At 47.6% G+C, this 17,544-nt stretch overlaps 2 protein-coding genes and 1 pseudogene across 4 annotated transcripts; 2 read left to right on the forward strand and 1 right to left on the reverse strand.

Annotated features, from left to right (window-relative positions):
- The first annotated feature begins 1,567 nt into the window (after positions 1 to 1,567).
- On the forward strand, positions 1,568 to 2,050 carry LOC150007068 (translationally-controlled tumor protein-like; annotated as a pseudogene).
- Positions 2,051 to 8,950: 6,900 nt separating this feature from the next.
- HSP90AB1 (heat shock protein 90 alpha family class B member 1) lies at positions 8,951 to 13,574 on the forward strand. The gene is made up of 11 exons (XM_090282507.1): positions 8,951 to 9,097; positions 9,395 to 9,601; positions 9,696 to 9,855; positions 10,027 to 10,160; positions 10,292 to 10,600; positions 11,034 to 11,199; positions 11,412 to 11,602; positions 11,728 to 11,875; positions 12,013 to 12,281; positions 12,760 to 13,093; positions 13,196 to 13,574. The coding sequence occupies exons 1-11, from the start codon at positions 8,951 to 8,953 to the stop codon at positions 13,303 to 13,305; spliced, it is 2,175 nt and encodes a 724-aa protein (XP_090138633.1). The 3' UTR covers positions 13,306 to 13,574.
- A 742-nt stretch (positions 13,575 to 14,316) lies between these two features.
- Positions 14,317 to 17,119, reverse strand: SLC35B2 (solute carrier family 35 member B2). Of its 3 annotated transcripts, none has more exons than XM_090282508.1 (4): positions 17,051 to 17,119; positions 16,334 to 16,527; positions 16,001 to 16,155; positions 14,317 to 15,288 (listed from the first exon to the last, which is right to left on the reverse strand). In XM_090282508.1, exons 1-4 carry the CDS (start codon positions 17,059 to 17,061, stop codon positions 14,350 to 14,352), a joined length of 1,299 nt encoding a protein of 432 aa, XP_090138634.1. In that variant the 5' UTR covers positions 17,062 to 17,119; the 3' UTR covers positions 14,317 to 14,349. The 3 variants fall into 3 exon arrangements, with proteins under 3 accessions (XP_090138634.1, XP_090138635.1, XP_090138636.1); XM_090282509.1 differs by lacking the exon at positions 17,051 to 17,119 and adding an exon at positions 16,980 to 17,042; XM_090282510.1 differs by lacking the exons at positions 16,001 to 16,155; positions 17,051 to 17,119 and having other exon boundaries at positions 16,334 to 16,481.
- Positions 17,120 to 17,544: the final 425 nt, after the last annotated feature.

Below are 17,544 nucleotides of genomic sequence, written 5' to 3' on the forward strand. Positions count from 1 at the left end.
CCAAACCAGTATTACAAGAAATCTTGCCTAGCTGGTGTGGCTCAGTGGATTGAGTGCCAGCCTGCAAACCAAAGGGTTGCCAGTTCAGTTCCCATTCAGGGCACATGACCAGGTTGCACATCAGGTCCCCAGTTGGGGGCATGTGAGAGGCAACCACACATTGATGTTTCTCTCCTTCTCTTTCTCCCTCCCTTTCTATCTCTTTAAAAATAAAATCTTTTTTTAAAAAGGAAATCTTCAAGGAACTTCTTTAAGAACAGGAAAAAAGATTTTAAAATATAAGTAATAAAATGGCAATGACTACATAGCTATCAAGAATAACTTTAAATGTAAATGGATTAGATGCTCTAACCAAAAGGTGGCTGAATGGGTAAGAAAACAAGACCCTTACATATGCTGCCTACAAGAGACCCATTTCAGATCAAAAACACACATACAGAGACTGAAAATAAAGAGATGGAAAAACATATATCATGAAAATGAAAATGAAAAAAAGCTGGGATATCAAGACTTATATCAAACAAAATAGACTTTAAAACAAAAGCTCTAACAAGAGACAAGGACTTAGCAATTCCACTTCTAGGTATTTATCCGAGGAAACCCAAAACACTAACTTAAAAAGACATATACATCCCTGTGTTCATTGCAGCATTATTTACAATAGCTAAGTATGGAAGCAACCTCAGTGTCCACTGACAGACAAATGGATAAGAAGATATTGTACCTATATACAAAGGAATTATTACTCAGCTATAAAAAAGAATGAAATATTGCCATCTGCGACAACACAGATGGACCTAGAGGGTATTATGCTAAGCGGAAAAAGACAAATAACACAATGATTTCACTTATATGTAGAATAAAAAAATGAAACAGAAACAAATTCATAGATACAAAGAATGTTTTGATGGCTGCTAGGGAGGAGAGGGCTTGGGGGAATGGGTGAGAAAGGGGAAAGAATTAAGATGTGCAGATTGCCATTATGAAAAAGAGTCATAGGGATGTAAAGTACAGCACAGGGAATTCAGTCAATAATACTGTAATAACTATGTATGGTGTCAGGTGGGTACTAGATTTATCAGGTAATCACTTTCTAAGTTATATAAATGTATAATCACTATATTGTTCACCTGAAACTAACATAATATTGTATGTCAACTGTAACTGAAAAATAAGAAAGTACAAAAAAAGTAGAGAAGCAGAAAACAGATACGAAGCTCAATATAAATAAAATAGGCAAATCTCTGGTGAGATGTCTCAAAAAAGGGATAAGACATGAAAAACAATTTTAGGAATAAAAAATGAGACATCCTTCAGATAGAACAGAGATAAAAAAGACAGTAAAAATAGTATGCCATAATATTTAAAGCTTTCAAGAAACATCCAGAAAAATTATTAAATAAAATTGACTTTAAAAACATGAGCTTTTCCACCTGCTCCCCATCGCCCCCCACACCAAGCACTGCTCCAGCGGCACCATGCTGGCTGCAGCAGGCTCCTAATAAGCCAGCGCTGCTGCAGTCTCCTCCCAGCTGCCACCACAACCATTACCAGGACCTCACCAGCCACGAACGAGATGTTCTTTGATATCTACAAGATCCAGGAGGTCACAGATGGTCTGTGCCTGGAGGTAGAGGGGAAGATGGTCAGTAGGACAGAGGGTAACATTGATGACTCACTTATTGTGGAAATTCCTCTGCTGAAGGTCACTAAGGGCGAAGATATGAAAGCACAGTAATCACTGGTTATGATATTGTCAGGAACCATCATTTGCAGGAGACCAACTTCACAAAAGAAGTTGTGTACATTAAAGTTACATGAAATCAATCAAAGGGAAACTTGAAGAACAGAGACCAGAAAGAGTAAACCCTATTATGACAGAGGCTGCAGAACAAATTAAGCACATCCTTTCTAATTGCAAAAACTACCAATTCCTTATTGGTGAAAACATAAATCCAGATGGCATGGTTCCTCTGCTGGATTACTGTGAGGACAATGTGGCCCATATATGATTTTCTTTAAGCATGGTTTAGAGATGGAAAAACGTTAATAAACTTGGGAATTTGGATCTACCACCTGTCATCATAACCAGCTGCTGCTCTTCAGCCACATAGCAGGACTAGGACAAATGGGACTTGAGCTCTTCATTTAATTTGACCTTGATTTATTTGGAGCAGAGGCATTGTTTTTAAGAAAAAACATGTCATGTCATGCATGTAATGCACCTAAACTAAAAAAAAAAAAAAAAAATTTGAGTCCTTAGTTTAAATGTTTTCATACAGAAAACAATAGACTCAGGCAGTTTTATAAGTGAGTTCTACAATCTATTTAAAGAAATAGATTATTTCAGTCCACTATTAATAAGTCACTTATGAGTTAAACATAAATAAAGAAAATTTTAAATGATAATCTCAGTAGATGCAGAAAATAATTTTGATACCTATTCAGATTAAAATTATAACAAGTTAGGAATAGAAAAGAGTAAATATTATGCTCAATGATGAAGTGTTGGAAGCTTTCCTTTTCTGATCAGAAATGAGACAGGAATACCTAGAATTATTGTTTCCACTCATCATTGTTCTGCAGGTCCTAGCTGGCACAATATAACAAAAAATAAGAAATACAAGGAATAGAAAGGGAGGAATGAAACTGTCATTGTTCTCAGATGGTAGATGGGTTGTACCTAGAAAACACCAAAAACTGACAGACAAATTAAGAATTGAGCCCTGACTGGCATGGCTCAGTTGGTTGAGTGTCCTCCCACAAAGCAAAGAGTCACCGGTTTGATTCCCAGTCAGGACACATGCCTGCATTGCTGACCTGGTCCTTGGTGGGAGTGCGTGTGAGAGGATGGGGTGCATGCGAGAGGATCAACCAATCAATGTTTCTGTCTCTCTTTCCCTCTCTAAAAATTATATAAAAATCTGTTCAAAAAAATTTTTAAATGACAACTCACAATTATCAACAACTGAATTTAAAAAATAAAAACAAAAACAAACTAAGCAAACAACCAGAACAGGAACAGAATCATAGGTGTGGGGATCACTTGCATGGTTATCAGCTGGGAGGGGAAGGGGGAGAAATGGGGAAATGGTGCAGGGACTAAGAAGCATAACTGTTTGGTACAAAATAAATGGGGGCAGTTAATAATATAGGAAAGTGTGAAGCCAAATAACTTATATGCACGATTCATGGACATGAAATAAGGGGGGTGGGACTGCTGGAGGGAAGGAGGGTCCTTGGAAGAGGGGAGCAAAGGGAAAAGAAATTGGGACAACTGTAACAACATAATCAATAAAATATACTTTAAAAAAATGTTAAAAAGGAAAATAATTACGAAGGTAGTTTACTGCATGAACTGGTGTGGCTCAGTGAGGTGGGCATTAATCCTGCCAACTGAAAGATCCCAGGTTCGATTCCCGGGTCAAGGCACATGCCTGAGTTGCAAGTCAGGTCCCAGGTTGGGGGCCTGCGAGGCAATGCGCTGATGTTTCTCTGTCTCTTTCCCTCTCTCTAAAAATAAATAAACAAAATCTTTAAAAAAGAAGGTAGTTCATCAAGTTGCAAGATCAATAAGCAAATTCAATTGCTTTCCCTCTTTGGAAAACAGAAACTGAAGGAAAATTTCCATTTGCCATAGCATTGAAAAATTAATAATAAAGTGAGCAAAAGTTGTGCAAGAGACTCCTCATGTCCCAGAAGAATGTGGAAACTGAGGCAAAGGAATGGAGCCCACGCTGGTCATGCAGACCTGCTTAACTGTTCTATGTATATGAACGTCAAGTCTATTTATTGGCTTGTAAGAATGTTAGTTCAGGATATTCCCTGTAGAATTCAAGAGGTGTAAGCCCCATGGAACTGGGAAGAACCAGAACTGACAGGGCACATCTGGCAGGAGCTGAGCTCGGGAGGCTGCTTGTTCCAGGCGTTAAAAGATCCAGAGCTACTCCCCATGATTATATAATCCCTGACTTCCCAGTGCTTCCCCCTGTTGCCTCCCTGACCCCCAACTAGGAAAACTCTGTCTGAACAGCAGCAGGAGGCCTCCACCCAGGCTGAGTCTCTATGCTCCCTCCAAGACCTCACCTCGCTATAGCTAGATCAGTGGTCTGCAAACCTTTTCTGAAATAGGTAAGACTAAATATTTTAGACTTTGCAAGCTATAGGGTCTCTGTCACAACTATCAACCATGAAATTACAGCATGAAAGCAGTCACAGACATGTAAACAAAGTTTGTGCCTGTTTCAGTGAAACTTCATGAACATCAATTCAAATTTCATACTTAATCAACGCCAAAATATTACCTTAAAAGTTTTTCCCAAACATTAAAAAATATATAAAAAAACATTCTTACCCACAGGCCATACAAAGGCAAGCAACAGGCCTATCAGCTATAGGCCATAGTTTGTCTGGCTTCATCTGGCTGCTCTCCAGTATAGCAAAAGGTTGGGCTGGGTCTTTGAGGCCTGGTCAGGAATAATGGGTATCTTGGGAACATCAAGCATTTCAAGTGCTGCTGGGAATAGGCTTCTGGAGAATTGGAGGGTTTTAAGCCATCTTTAATAGCCTTCAGTGGCTTCTCCCACCCTAAGTTAGGGTTGGAACTTCTTAGCATGGCATGGGTGGCTCTCTGTGACTTGACCCGTCTGCAGGGTCACTTTCAGCTCCTCCTGCCTTCCTCAAAAGTTCCGGGACTATAGTCCCTTTGTCAGGGCTGTGAATTGCCATGCTTTTTATACCATGGCCTGACTAGCCATAGCCCTAAGCCCGCTCCCTTCCCCAGGCTGCGCTGGAAAGTTGCCTATCTTCTCCCACACTGCTGTGACTCACACGTGGCCTGCTGTAGCCCCCAGTAGCCTGAGGACTCCCTGTCCTTAAAAAAAAAAAAAAAAAAAAAATTTTATTATTCATTTTTAGAGAGTGGAAGGGAGAAAGAGAGGGTGAAAAACATTGATGTGAGAAACATCAATCTGTTGCCTCTCACAAGTGCCCTGACCAGGGACTGAACCCACAATCCAGACATGTGCCCTGACGGGGAAGTGAACCAGGGACCTTTTCTTAATTTTTAAAAAATTTTTAATATGCTTTATTGTTTATGCTATTACAGTTGTCCTGAACCGGGGACCTTTTGCTTAGCAGGAAGACACCCCACCAACTGAGCCACACCAGTCAGGGCTCCTTGTCCTTCTTATGCATCTCTGCATCCCCAGGTGTGGAGGCTCACAGTGGGGGCTCAGTGAGTGTCAGTGAATAGAAGTCATCCTGAAAGGCTTCCAGAGAGAAGGTAAAATGTCTGTGCTGGTGCAAGATTTAAGGTTTTTCCATTAGGAAACCAGAGGAGTCTCTGGTCCTGACACTGATCCATAGGAGTGATTCCTGCTCTGCTTTGGACTTGGGTCCTGAGAGGGGGAAGGGCATTTCCACTGCATTTCTGGAGCAGGAAGCAAAGGAGTTAGTGTAGCAAAGGCTCTGAGCTGACCCACCCTGGCGTAGTCACTGAAGCCTTTCTTTCCCAGTCCATAAAATGTGCAGACTCACTTTTACCTCTTCACAGGCTGTGAGATATTGTGAACTCTCTGTGTGAATTTCGGGACAGATTCTTAATAAACTACGTCCCTTCTGCCAGAGAGGGATTATGTTCCTAGTTTGAGATTTCGATCAGGAACAGAGCAACTTGGGGCCTTCCTGGCAGCAGCATCAGGCCTCCTCCCATTCTCGTTGACATCTCCCAGCCTCAGGCTTCTCACAGACCATAATGAAGGGGAGTATATGAGAAAGGAGGGATGAAATTGAGGCGGAGGCAGCAGGGGTGATGAGGTATGGAGTGTGGGGCAAGAAAAGCAAGGGTCCTTTGTTCTTTGAAATTCAACACAGGAACAAAGAAAATATTAAGAAAGGAAGACTGGGCACCAAGGCTAGTGAAGGACTGCGGGTGGTGGTAGGGGGAACCCCTTCTCAGCATTGCAGGGTTGGACAAAGTGAGCCAGGAAGGAAGTTTGATAAATACTACAGACCAGGGAGTGGCCATTCTCTCGTGGAGGGGCTGAGTGTCCCGTTGGCTTCCAAGATGAGACCTTGGAACGGCAAGGACAGCTTGTCAGCTGGAGGGTACCCAAAATGGCAGAACCTGGAGGAGCACGGCGTCTTGCAGCTCGCTGGGCAGGCGCACCGCAGGAGGCCTCGGCGCCACAGCCGAAGAAAACACCTTGGTACTGGTGCTCCGAGCGGGCGCTCTATAGCCCGCCTCTTCATGCGCCTCCAAGAGGCCCTGCCAGACATCCTCGGCAGCTGCATAAAGAGAAGAGGGCGAAAAGAAAGAAACCAGACTGAAAAGCAGCTGTGCGCTCCTGTAGCAAGGCTGCCTTTCTCTGCGTTCCACACACGTGGGCGGCTGCAGAGACTGGGGAGGGTTCCTCCGCTAGCGACCCCAAGCGCCTTCTCGGCTCGCTGAAGGGGGAGCCGGGCGCAGTGTGATTGATGGGGGAGAGGGAGGGGTCAATCATTCATTACCTTTAGGCTCCATCCCATCCCCGAGGCAGTGCCAAGTTTGCTAGGCGCGGCGGGTGGCGAAGAGGGTCCCGCCGGTGGCTTCCTAGAGTGCAAGGAGTTGGGGACCCACAATCGCCGCCGGTACCCTGGGAGAACTGTGGTGGGGCGGAGCCGCCGCAGCGGGCAGGGAGGAGCCTTGGGGAAGGGGGCGGGCGGGGCCGGCTGGGCGGGAGCAGAAGCTCCCAGTCGGGCTTGGAAACTACTGGAAGTAATCGCAGTACCGCCGCTGTTGCTCCTTCCGCCGCAAGCAGAAAAAGAGTCCACCCCCATCCCCTAACCCGCGAGCCCTGGCCCGCTGCACACCGCCCCTAAGACGAAGCCACGCCCTCCCTCCAGCCCGCCAGAGGGCCGGGATAAGGGGGCTGCCGCTAGTTGCAGCTGGGATTCCGCACCGTTCCCGTGGGGTAAAAACAAACAAAAAAACCCTTACCCTTATTGCGGAGTAGGGAGTCGAAATATGTAGGGCAGATTCTAGGAAGGAAGTCGAGCCTGGGAGAGAAGGTCAGACTAACTGGCCGCCTCCCACTCCCCGTTTTCAGGTGTCCCCCGAGGCTAGGACTCATAGGTGGAGGCGCCTGACCCACAGGTGTTTAGGGTCGTCAGTGAGATCCTCCCTTATAGGTCCACCGTTATGTCATCTGAGCATTCCCAGTTCCTAGTTCTGGGGGTCAGGCCTTGGAAGTGCGGAGACAGAACTACATAAACGAATGCAAGGAGTAAGGCCGAGCTGCCCCCCCACCCCCACCCCACCCCCCTCCCCCTTCACTGCCTAGTTCCCTATCTGGGCCATTACGTCAAGGTGGGCGGGAGGCGGCAGGTGCGAGGCCGACAGACACCCTCCTTTAAGGCGGATGGATCCGTGGGCGGGCAGCTGGGTGTGCTTCGCCTTATATAGAGCGGCTGCGTGCTCACAGCCTCTCTCTCGAGTCAACCTTGCGCACGCTGATTTAAGGTGTGTGAGCTGAAAACTGACCCAGTTCTCTAAGACTTGCGTCTCTTCAGCCTGAAGAAGTGAAGGTAAGGCCACAGGCCTCTTCTTCAGGCTTTTGTCTTAGGGTCCTTTCGAGTTGTTTTTGTCTCTTCAAAGCGCAGATTTTGTTGTGCCGGATGGCCTTTCTTCAGGCGGGGGGTGTGGAAGTGGGCTCTCGGTTGTAGCTTGCTTCTACTAATGCGCTTAGGCGGTGGGGTTTCCCCCAAATGACTAACCCTGGCCGAGGTGGGCCGCGGAGTGGGCTTGGGCTAGTGGGCAGTTACACGTGGTGGCCGCGCCTGCCTGGAACGCTGCCATCTTAGCCCCTTCATTTCCGGACGGGGCTACGGGTGGCTGGAGGGTCCGCAGGAGCGGTGGGTGGTGGGTGTGCGCTGGCGGTGTGAGTCAGCACAATCTGGTATTGGCCTGATTTTGCCATCTCTCTGTATAGGACGTGTTTTTCAAATGTGAGGCCCTCTGGCTAGGAACGCTTTAGACCTTAACTGGCCCACCGTTCTTTTTCCAAATATTCCCGGTAGCCTGGTTGGAGGTGGAGGAGGGGAGGGGGCAGGCACGACAATATCATTCATGGGTTCCTTCCCCCTCCCCCCAGCTGAGATTGTTCTGGAAGCTTCTGGAGCCCAGCGCCCCGCCCAGGAGCCCGGATGCTGGGACGCAGGGAGGCTGCGCGGTGGCGCCCCCTCCTCGCGTGTTTTCTGGCTGACGGTTGTCCTTCTGTGAGGAGGGTCGGCCTGACGGACCAAGGCCACCATCTTAGTTGTGTTTGGTTTAGCCCTATACTTTCTAAGTCACGTGTGCTGAAGGGTCAGGATTGAGCTTTTTGCTCCATTGGTTCTTTGTTTTAAGAGACCCCCGGGCTGGTATGCCACCGATATCTCAGGTTATCCTCCCCTACCGGATGAGGCAACACCTGGCTAATGGGGGAGCACGTTCAGATCATTGCAGTTTAACGTAAAACTAGTGACCTTGGGTCGTCCCCCCACACTTGGTACCAAAGAAATAGAAATGTAGTTAGTGATTTCTACCTTTAAATATTTTTGTGGATTATCTGGGATTCTTAGTCGAGATAATGTGGGTTGGGGTCGCTATTCTGCATTTCTAAGAAGCTGGCAGGTGATGGTGAAGCTTTTTGGTCCATAGACCACTTAGATTAGTTTGGCTTCCAAAAAACCTGACCTTGTATTTTGTTGAAGAACATGTTATCTTTCTTCCCCACTCAGTTGGTTTCCGGCTAAGGTTACAGCCTGAAGTTTTTGAAGAAAAGGCTTTTTATAATCTCTTGGAAATGGATAGTACCCAGCTCAGTGCACTTTGAACTAAATTTTTGCATGTCTTCATTATGATTGGGATAAACTTCAGTATTAAATTCAGGTCGTAGTGTTCCTTTGTAATTCTTGATTGTTATTTTAGATGCCTGAGGAAGTGCACCATGGAGAGGAGGAGGTGGAGACTTTCGCCTTCCAGGCAGAAATTGCCCAGCTCATGTCTCTCATCATCAACACCTTCTACTCTAACAAGGAAATTTTCCTTCGGGAGTTGATTAGTAATGCTTCTGATGTGAGTGCTTTGGGAGTCTTCACGGGTGGTGGTGGTTTTTATTTTTTGGTAGTTTGTGGGGTCTACTATTGAAGGGGGGACAAACCTGGCATTCCAGGAAGATTTGACTTGCTCTATGTGGATAGATGGGGTATTGTGGGCAACTGTTTGGGGTTCTTAAACCTCAAGTTAAGGGGTTATCAGATTTGAGGTTATTTGGGAGTAAATAGCAAAAAAAAAAAATTTTTTTTTCTTTTTTGGATGAAGAGGTGGGCTTTAAGAAAGCAGAGTTGTACAAATTATAATTTGTGTTTTTAGGCCTTGGACAAGATACGCTATGAGAGCCTGACTGACCCTTCTAAGTTGGACAGTGGTAAAGAGCTGAAAATTGACATCATCCCTAACCCCCAGGAACGCACCTTGACTCTGGTAGACACAGGCATTGGCATGACCAAAGCTGATCTTGTAAATAATCTGGGAACCATTGCCAAGTCTGGCACAAAAGCGTTTATGGAGGCTCTTCAGGTATATATATGGTATTTCAGCTAGGCACACACCATTCATATTTATCCATGTTCTTTGACTTGCTATTTTTTTCAAAACTGACTTTTTTTGGCAGGCCGGTGCAGACATTTCCATGATTGGACAGTTTGGTGTTGGCTTTTATTCTGCCTACCTGGTGGCAGAGAAAGTAGTAGTGATCACAAAGCACAATGATGATGAGCAGTATGCCTGGGAGTCTTCTGCTGGGGGTTCCTTCACTGTGCGAGCTGACCATGGTAGGCTGGCTTCCTGTGTAGGTATCGGGGTTTGAATTCTGGGAAACCTGAAATAGACATCTTGAGTATCTTACCTGTAAAGCAATTACCTTTCACCACGGTTCTGCATTTAGTTTCATTCCCATATGCTCCATTGTGATTGCCTTTTTTTTTTTTTTTTTTTTTTTTAAGGTGAGCCCATTGGCCGGGGTACCAAAGTGATCCTTCACCTCAAAGAAGACCAGACGGAGTACTTGGAGGAGAGGCGGGTCAAAGAAGTGGTGAAGAAGCACTCACAGTTCATAGGTTATCCCATAACCCTTTATGTGAGTATGGACTGGAAGCCCTCAAATGAATGATGTTTGCTTCTCTGGAGAATTGCATGGTCTTTTTTTTTTTTTTTTTTTCCTGTCCCTGGTGTTCTGTACTCCAAAACTATTGTTTTTGGTAATTGTAGTTGGAGAAGGAACGAGAGAAAGAAATCAGTGATGATGAAGCAGAGGAGGAGAAAGGGGAGAAAGAAGAGGAAGATAAAGATGATGAGGAGAAGCCCAAGATTGAAGACGTGGGCTCAGATGAGGAGGATGATAGTGCTAAGGATAAGAAAAAGAAAACAAAGAAGATTAAGGAGAAATACATTGATCATGAAGAACTGAACAAGACCAAGCCCATTTGGACCAGAAACCCTGATGACATCACCCAGGAGGAGTATGGAGAGTTCTATAAGAGCCTTACCAATGACTGGGAAGACCACTTGGCGGTCAAGGTGAGAAACCCTTGTGTGGTGGCTCAATGGGGAGGAGCAGGTAGAAGGGCGTCGCTGGTATTAGACAAATGGAACTTGCCCAACTGGTTGGTAGCTGGGAACTGTAAATGCCATGGAGCCACATGAATTTACTTGTGACTCTTTCAGGGTGGAGGAATGACATCCTTCCCAGCGACTTCAGTTTGTGTCTCTTTATGGTAGTCTTAAACATCCTGGGTTCAGATTTGACTTCTTATTGACCGAAGGGTTATATATAGCTTGTAGCATTCTAGATTCATTTAGGATATTAGGGATTAATTTTCACAATAGCTGCCCTGTTGAGTGCTTACTCTAGTGTTTAGGGAAGGTCTTTGTTCCAAACAGTTTGATAATTTGGTGTTGGGTCCAAAAGCTATGTTTAACCTTGTATGTATTGGCTTATCTTGAATTTCAGCACTTCTCTGTAGAAGGTCAGTTGGAATTCAGGGCATTGCTATTCATTCCCCGTCGGGCCCCCTTTGACCTCTTTGAGAACAAGAAGAAGAAGAACAACATCAAACTGTATGTCCGCCGTGTATTTATCATGGACAGCTGTGATGAGTTGATACCAGAGTATCTCAGTGAGTATCCTCTTGGCCTAGTGTATTTATTAGTTGGGTAACATTCTATGAGATCAGTGTTCTCTGGGGGACGGAAGTCTTTATCTTAAGTAAGGATTTTCTGCGACATAGCAAGTGAAGCTTCAGTGAAAAAATGTATTCTAAATCTAGATGACCCACCTCATCTACCTTTTTATATTTTAAACTGAGCTTTCTTCCATGTGTGATTGTAGATTTCATCCGCGGTGTGGTGGACTCTGAGGATCTGCCCCTGAACATCTCCCGAGAAATGCTCCAGCAGAGCAAAATCTTGAAGGTCATTCGTAAAAACATTGTTAAGAAGTGCCTTGAGCTTTTCTCTGAGCTGGCAGAAGACAAGGAGAACTATAAGAAATTCTATGAGGCATTCTCTAAAAACCTAAAGGTAAGGAGGCAGCAGATGCTTACTTTCTTTATCATTACAATAGATTTTTTTTTTTTTTTTATTCATAATAGAGGGCAAGAGGTTATTTCCAAGTGAGATTGGTGTTTTTCTTTCCATTTTTAAAGCTTGGAATCCATGAGGACTCGACTAATCGGCGACGCCTTTCTGAGCTTCTGCGCTATCACACTTCCCAGTCTGGAGATGAAATGACTTCTCTCTCAGAATATGTTTCTCGCATGAAGGAGACCCAGAAGTCCATCTATTACATCACTGGTGCGTTGGAGCCTGGGTCTGATTTAAAGCGTCTCCTTAGAGGTGTAGGGATTAGTGGGGGACGTTCAGGGATGCCTGCGAACTGGTGGTATGAAGCTCTTTGGTCTCTTGAGTCACATTCAATAATAACCCTACAGGTGAGAGCAAAGAGCAAGTTGCCAACTCTGCTTTTGTGGAGCGAGTGCGGAAGCGGGGCTTTGAGGTAGTATATATGACGGAGCCTATCGATGAGTACTGTGTACAGCAGCTCAAGGAGTTTGATGGGAAGAGCTTGGTCTCGGTTACCAAGGAGGGTCTGGAGCTACCTGAGGATGAAGAGGAGAAGAAGAAAATGGAAGAGAGCAAGGCCAAGTTTGAGAACCTCTGCAAACTCATGAAAGAGATCTTGGATAAGAAGGTTGAGAAGGTAAGCATTCTGGGATTGACCTTTGTAACAGATGCCTTCAGGGCTGTTTCCCTTAGAATCTTGTGGTGTTATACAATTAGTGGTTTTAAGCAACTTAATTTAGAGCTATCTGGCCTGCTCTCTCAGCAGGCAGGTTTAAGGTTGCCATATCTATAAAATTCGGCAAAGGGCCCTGGCCGGTGTGGCTTAGTGGATTCAGTGCTGGCTTGCAAAACAAAGGGTCGCCGGTTTGATTCCCAGTCAGGGCACATGCCTGGGTTGCAGGCCAGGTCCCCAATTGGGGATGTGCGAAGAGGCAACCACACACATTAATGTTTCCCTCTCTCCCTTCTCCTCTCTAAAAATAAAATATTTAAACAAAAATACAGTTAACATTTGGCAAAGGCTAGGCTTTTGAGAACAGAACTTAAAATACCCTTTTACCTTTAAGTAGTAATCTGGTTTAATATAAACCTAAGGTTTTTGTGACTGTCCATAGGTGACAATCTCCAATAGGCTTGTGTCTTCGCCCTGCTGTATTGTGACTAGCACCTACGGCTGGACAGCTAATATGGAGCGTATCATGAAAGCCCAGGCACTTCGTGATAACTCTACAATGGGCTACATGATGGCCAAAAAGCACCTGGAGATCAACCCTGACCACCCCATTGTGGAGACTCTACGACAGAAGGCAGAGGCAGACAAGAATGACAAGGCTGTCAAGGATCTTGTGGTGTTGTTGTTTGAAACTGCCCTGCTCTCTTCTGGCTTCTCACTTGAGGATCCCCAGACCCACTCCAACCGCATCTATCGCATGATCAAGCTGGGCCTAGGTGAGCACCCATTACCTGACTGTGACAAGGAGTTGGGAAACTGGTCTTGCGGGGACAGGTATGACTTGGGTCAAATCTCGTGATATTCTTTTCCATTTTTAGGCATTGATGAAGATGAAGTGACAGCAGAAGAACCCAGTGCTGCTGTTCCTGATGAGATCCCCCCCCTTGAGGGTGATGAGGATGCTTCTCGCATGGAAGAAGTAGATTAGGAGTTTCTACCTGCAGACCTTCTGTCTGTCCTGTGTAGTGTCTTCATGGCTCCCCCAGCAGCCCCGAGTGGCCCTAGACCCCCCGAGTTCCTCTGCTGTTCAGTGGGTTTTTTTTCTTCTTTTTCTCTCCTGTCTTTGCCTAAGGCAGGTTACAAGGGTCTCAAGCCTTCCCTTCTCATAGTTGGTATCAGGCTTGGATTTGTTGTGTATTGTTTTTTTAATTTTGTTCTGAAATTAAAAGTATGCAAAATAAAGAAGATGCAGTTTTATATAGTTTCGCTATCACTTATAAAGCAGAAGGCTGCCTTTTGAGTTTCCTTAACTGCTCTGTCTCTGAGTACAGGTTATATGAAACATCAAAAGCTAATGGAGCAGTTGAAGTCACAAACTGACTAGAGAACTACCTACCATGTTAACACTAGTTTCAGTCCCCTCTATAAAGCATGTACTTGTTAACCAAAGCACAGGACCAAGCCTACTGCAGCAATTTAATTTAATAAAATAAAATTATGAGAGCAGAAAGTTACATTTCCAAAGTACCAAAACCTGCAACTGGCCTGTGAAGCAGAGCCTGGGGGATCCAAGAGCCTAGAGGGCGGTGGTGCTGGGCAGGGCGTTCTCATCCCTGCTCTAGCACAGCACAATCTCTCACTTAACCTAGGAAAGCAGCATACCACCCACAATCACCAGAGTAAGGAATGCAGGTCTCTGGGAGGGAGTTTAAAATGGATATTCAGGGTAGGGAACAAGCACAGATAACGTTGGTAGCAGTTCCAACAGGGCAAGACTAGGAAAACTGAAGTGGGGAGACTCAGGAAGATATCTCTACCCTTGGGTTCAAGAATCCTTACTAGAAGACTGGTGACTTAAGGCAAAAGGGAAAGTTGCTTCCTGGCCTCTATCCCTAACTGCAGAGCTGGTTTGTGATACTGAGAAAACACCTGCATCTTGCCCTTGAGCCAGTTGGTTGCCTCTTGAGAAATTACAAAAGAGGAAAACTGGTAAAAAAGAATGGTGAAAGGGTGCTACTTTGTTCCAGGTCCCTCAAACCTTCTGCACAGGGGACTCAGTGGGCACAGCCTTCTTTCCCCGTTGCTTTAAACGGCCCCGGGCATAGACTCTGAGCAGGAGGGCAGCAAAGACCACAGCCACCCCCAGCCCCCCCACCACAGTGATGGTGTGCCCATAGAGGAGGCAGGAGAGGAGAATGGCAAAGGCCTGGCGGAGGGTCATGATGATCGTGAAGACTGCGGCCCCAAACTGTCCAATGGTGTAGAAGATGAAGAGCTGGCCAAATGCAGAGCAGATGGAGAGCAGCAGAGCATGTGCAGCAAACTCGCTGTGTCTCCCCATGAAGCGGGTTCCCTCCAGGAGGGCCCCCTGCTCTAGCAGAGAGCCCACTGTGAAGAGGCAGGAGAAGAAGTTGACCCCAAACATCATCTGCACTGAGGACATCTTATAGGCAAACAGGGCATCCTGCCAGTTGGAGGTGAAGCTGTCAAAGGCAATGTAGCCTGCCAACAGGATCAGGCCTGAGAGTGTGGTGGCTGGGGAGCTTCGGGGCTCTGGTCCACTGGACAGTAGAAACATACTGACCCCAATGGAAATGAGGCCGGCTGTCAGGTATTCCCAGTGTTCATAGCTGCGCCGAGACACCAACTTTCCCATCAGCATGACAGGGATCACCTTAGAGGCCTTGGCCAGCACCTGGGTGGGGAAGCTGACAAACTTGAGAGCTTCATACTGGCACCAGCTGCTAAGCACATTTGACAGGCTGGCAAAGGAGTACCGGTACATGGGTGCCCCATGTCGGGGCTGTTTGCAGAGGAGGCAGTAGAGGCCAGCCACGATCAGTGCCAGCACTCGGTTCATTAGCACCAGGAACTGAGAGTCTGTGAAGCGCTCACCTGCCCATGTAGCTGTGGCCCCATAGCTCCGGGTCATTACTCTTTCCTGCAGCACTCCCCAAGTCAGATAAGACACCTGGGTGGGGGAGGGTAGAAACAAAGATAAAAGGAAAAGATTGGCAAGAAAGGATCTCAACAATCTCCCTCTTCTCAGAATTCTGGTTAAATGACTTAAAAGCATATATATTTTGGTTCCTCTGTAGTAACTAGACATTTCCCCTTCCCTCTCAAGCCTGGATTCATCTTGTAGAGAATCAAGTGTGTGTGATGTGAAACACAAGTGCTTTAGAACTGCCCAGATCCCGTCTGTCCCCACAGTAGGGTTGGTTAGACCTGACTCCATCCGAAGTACTTTCGTATCTACTCCCTACCTATTCAGGGAGGCAAGAATTCTCAGAGATCGGACACAGATCAGTTTAACATGTTATATGAGGTGGAACTAGTAGTGTCTATTCAAAAATGCCATGAGGTCAACTTCTTTGTACCCCTCACAGTGTGGGGGAAGGCTGAATGGCTTCCCCAAACTTTTATCAGTGGGCTTACCGTATATGAAACATTATTGCAGGGCAAAGTGTAATAAAGCACAATAGAAATCATAGGGGATAAAAAAAAGGGAAAATGATCTCTCTTCCAACCACTTCTAAGAAGATGGTGGTATAGTCTGGACACATAACACACCAACCGGCACACTGTTTGGACTGCTAGGCTGAAAATTTTGGTTCCAGAGACCCTGCAGACCTGGACCCCACCCAGGAAGAGAAGCAGAGCCTGCCTGCCTGCCTACCTACCTGGAGTCCCACCGCACAGAAGAGCAGCTTCAGGGCCTGCCAAGTAGGAGTGGTCTCTGCCGGCTCTGTCCGGGATGCCAGGGGAACCTCATCGGAGGCCTTGGGCTCATTGCCGAACACACAAGCTTTCACCAGAGGGAAGCAGAGACCCCTGCCTGAAGAAGGCACACAAGGTCAAGCCCCTTCCTAGCACCTCATCCCCTTCTCCAGAGCAGGCAGCTGCCCTGCGGTTGGGCCTGCTGCCCTCCCTTTCCAAGCCACATCCCTGTTGGGACCAGCTGGCCAACACTCAGTTATGTACCTAGCACACTTCCCCACCCTTTCCCCACACACCTGTCTCCAGGTAGTTCCTCCGCTTGAAGTACTGCACCAGCAGGTAGCCAGGTACCATAAAACTGGCATAGCCAGCAGCATTCACCAAAAAGCGGAAGAACCATAGTTGGGTCCATGACTCCGGAGGGGCTTCGGGGGTCTCCCCACCTGCGCCCAGGGAGGGGAGCGCAACCAGCACCACCACTGCCCACCACCTGCGGGGACAGCGGACATGAGGATTAGGGTGCAGTTCATCATCCTGTGGGTCCTAAAGAGGGGATCACACTAGAGAAGCGTCCGGAGTCACCTCCCCAACCCCCTCAGCTGCAGCCCAGCCGGGACAAAGAGCCTCTCTCTCCTTGGGGGGCCGGCGCCGTCCAGGCAGGGCTTCCTCTCCCCCTGCGGGACGACCCACCCCTCCGGCCACACAGGTTCCCTCTGTTCCCTCCAGCGCTTACCAGCTGCTCCGGCCACAGGCGGCACCCCCTTCTCCCCCACCCCCCGCGCCCCCCAGGTTCTCAGAGCGCCGGGGTTCCCCAACTCCTCCGCCTGACCCTCCCTAATTCCCCCCGAAGAGCACAAGCCCAAGCCGCGCTCTCGCCCCCGCTGGCTCAGCGTAGCGCTCGGCAGGCCCACCGCCCAGCAGCTGGGACCCAACCCGGCCCACCCGGCTGAGGAGCAGCAGTCACGTGGCCTCGGGGTTCGGTCACGTGGCCTCGCCACCCCCGAGCCCCCCACCTGGCAACCATGGTCCGGGCTGCGTGGGGCGGAGGGGGGCCGGGGAATGTGAAGCCCCGGACCGCGGGTCCCTCCGCTCCCGCCGTCGCCTCCAGAAGCTGCCAGCGAGCCAGCGGCTAGCGGAAGTGCCGTGATCTTCCCGCCTCTCCCCTGCCCGTGGTCGCCCCTCTGCCCCACTTCGCGACCACGCAGCGCTCTGGGCCGCAGCGCCCCCACGCGGCTCGGAGGGAGACGGGATCGGTGCCTGGGTGTTTGCTGCCGGGGCAGGGGACAGGGAGCCCCGAGCCCCTTGCCTCCCCCTGCTTTTCAACGCCAATAGGCCTACCATCTTAGGGGCGGGGACAGTGAGGTTGACCCAAGCACTTCCCTTTATGTTACCCTTTTCTGACAGGAAGATGTCTCTCTTTATTGGCTGGGAGCTCGGTCCCCCCCATTCCCCATGACCTTCAGGCAGTTGCGCGACCTGGCTCGTCTTCCTCGCTTACTCACCCATC

This window comes from Furipterus horrens, unplaced genomic scaffold (genome assembly GCF_987537825.1).
Source record: "Furipterus horrens unplaced genomic scaffold, mFurHor1.1.pri manual_scaffold_6, whole genome shotgun sequence".
Classification (NCBI taxonomy): Eukaryota; Metazoa; Chordata; class Mammalia; order Chiroptera; family Furipteridae; genus Furipterus; species Furipterus horrens.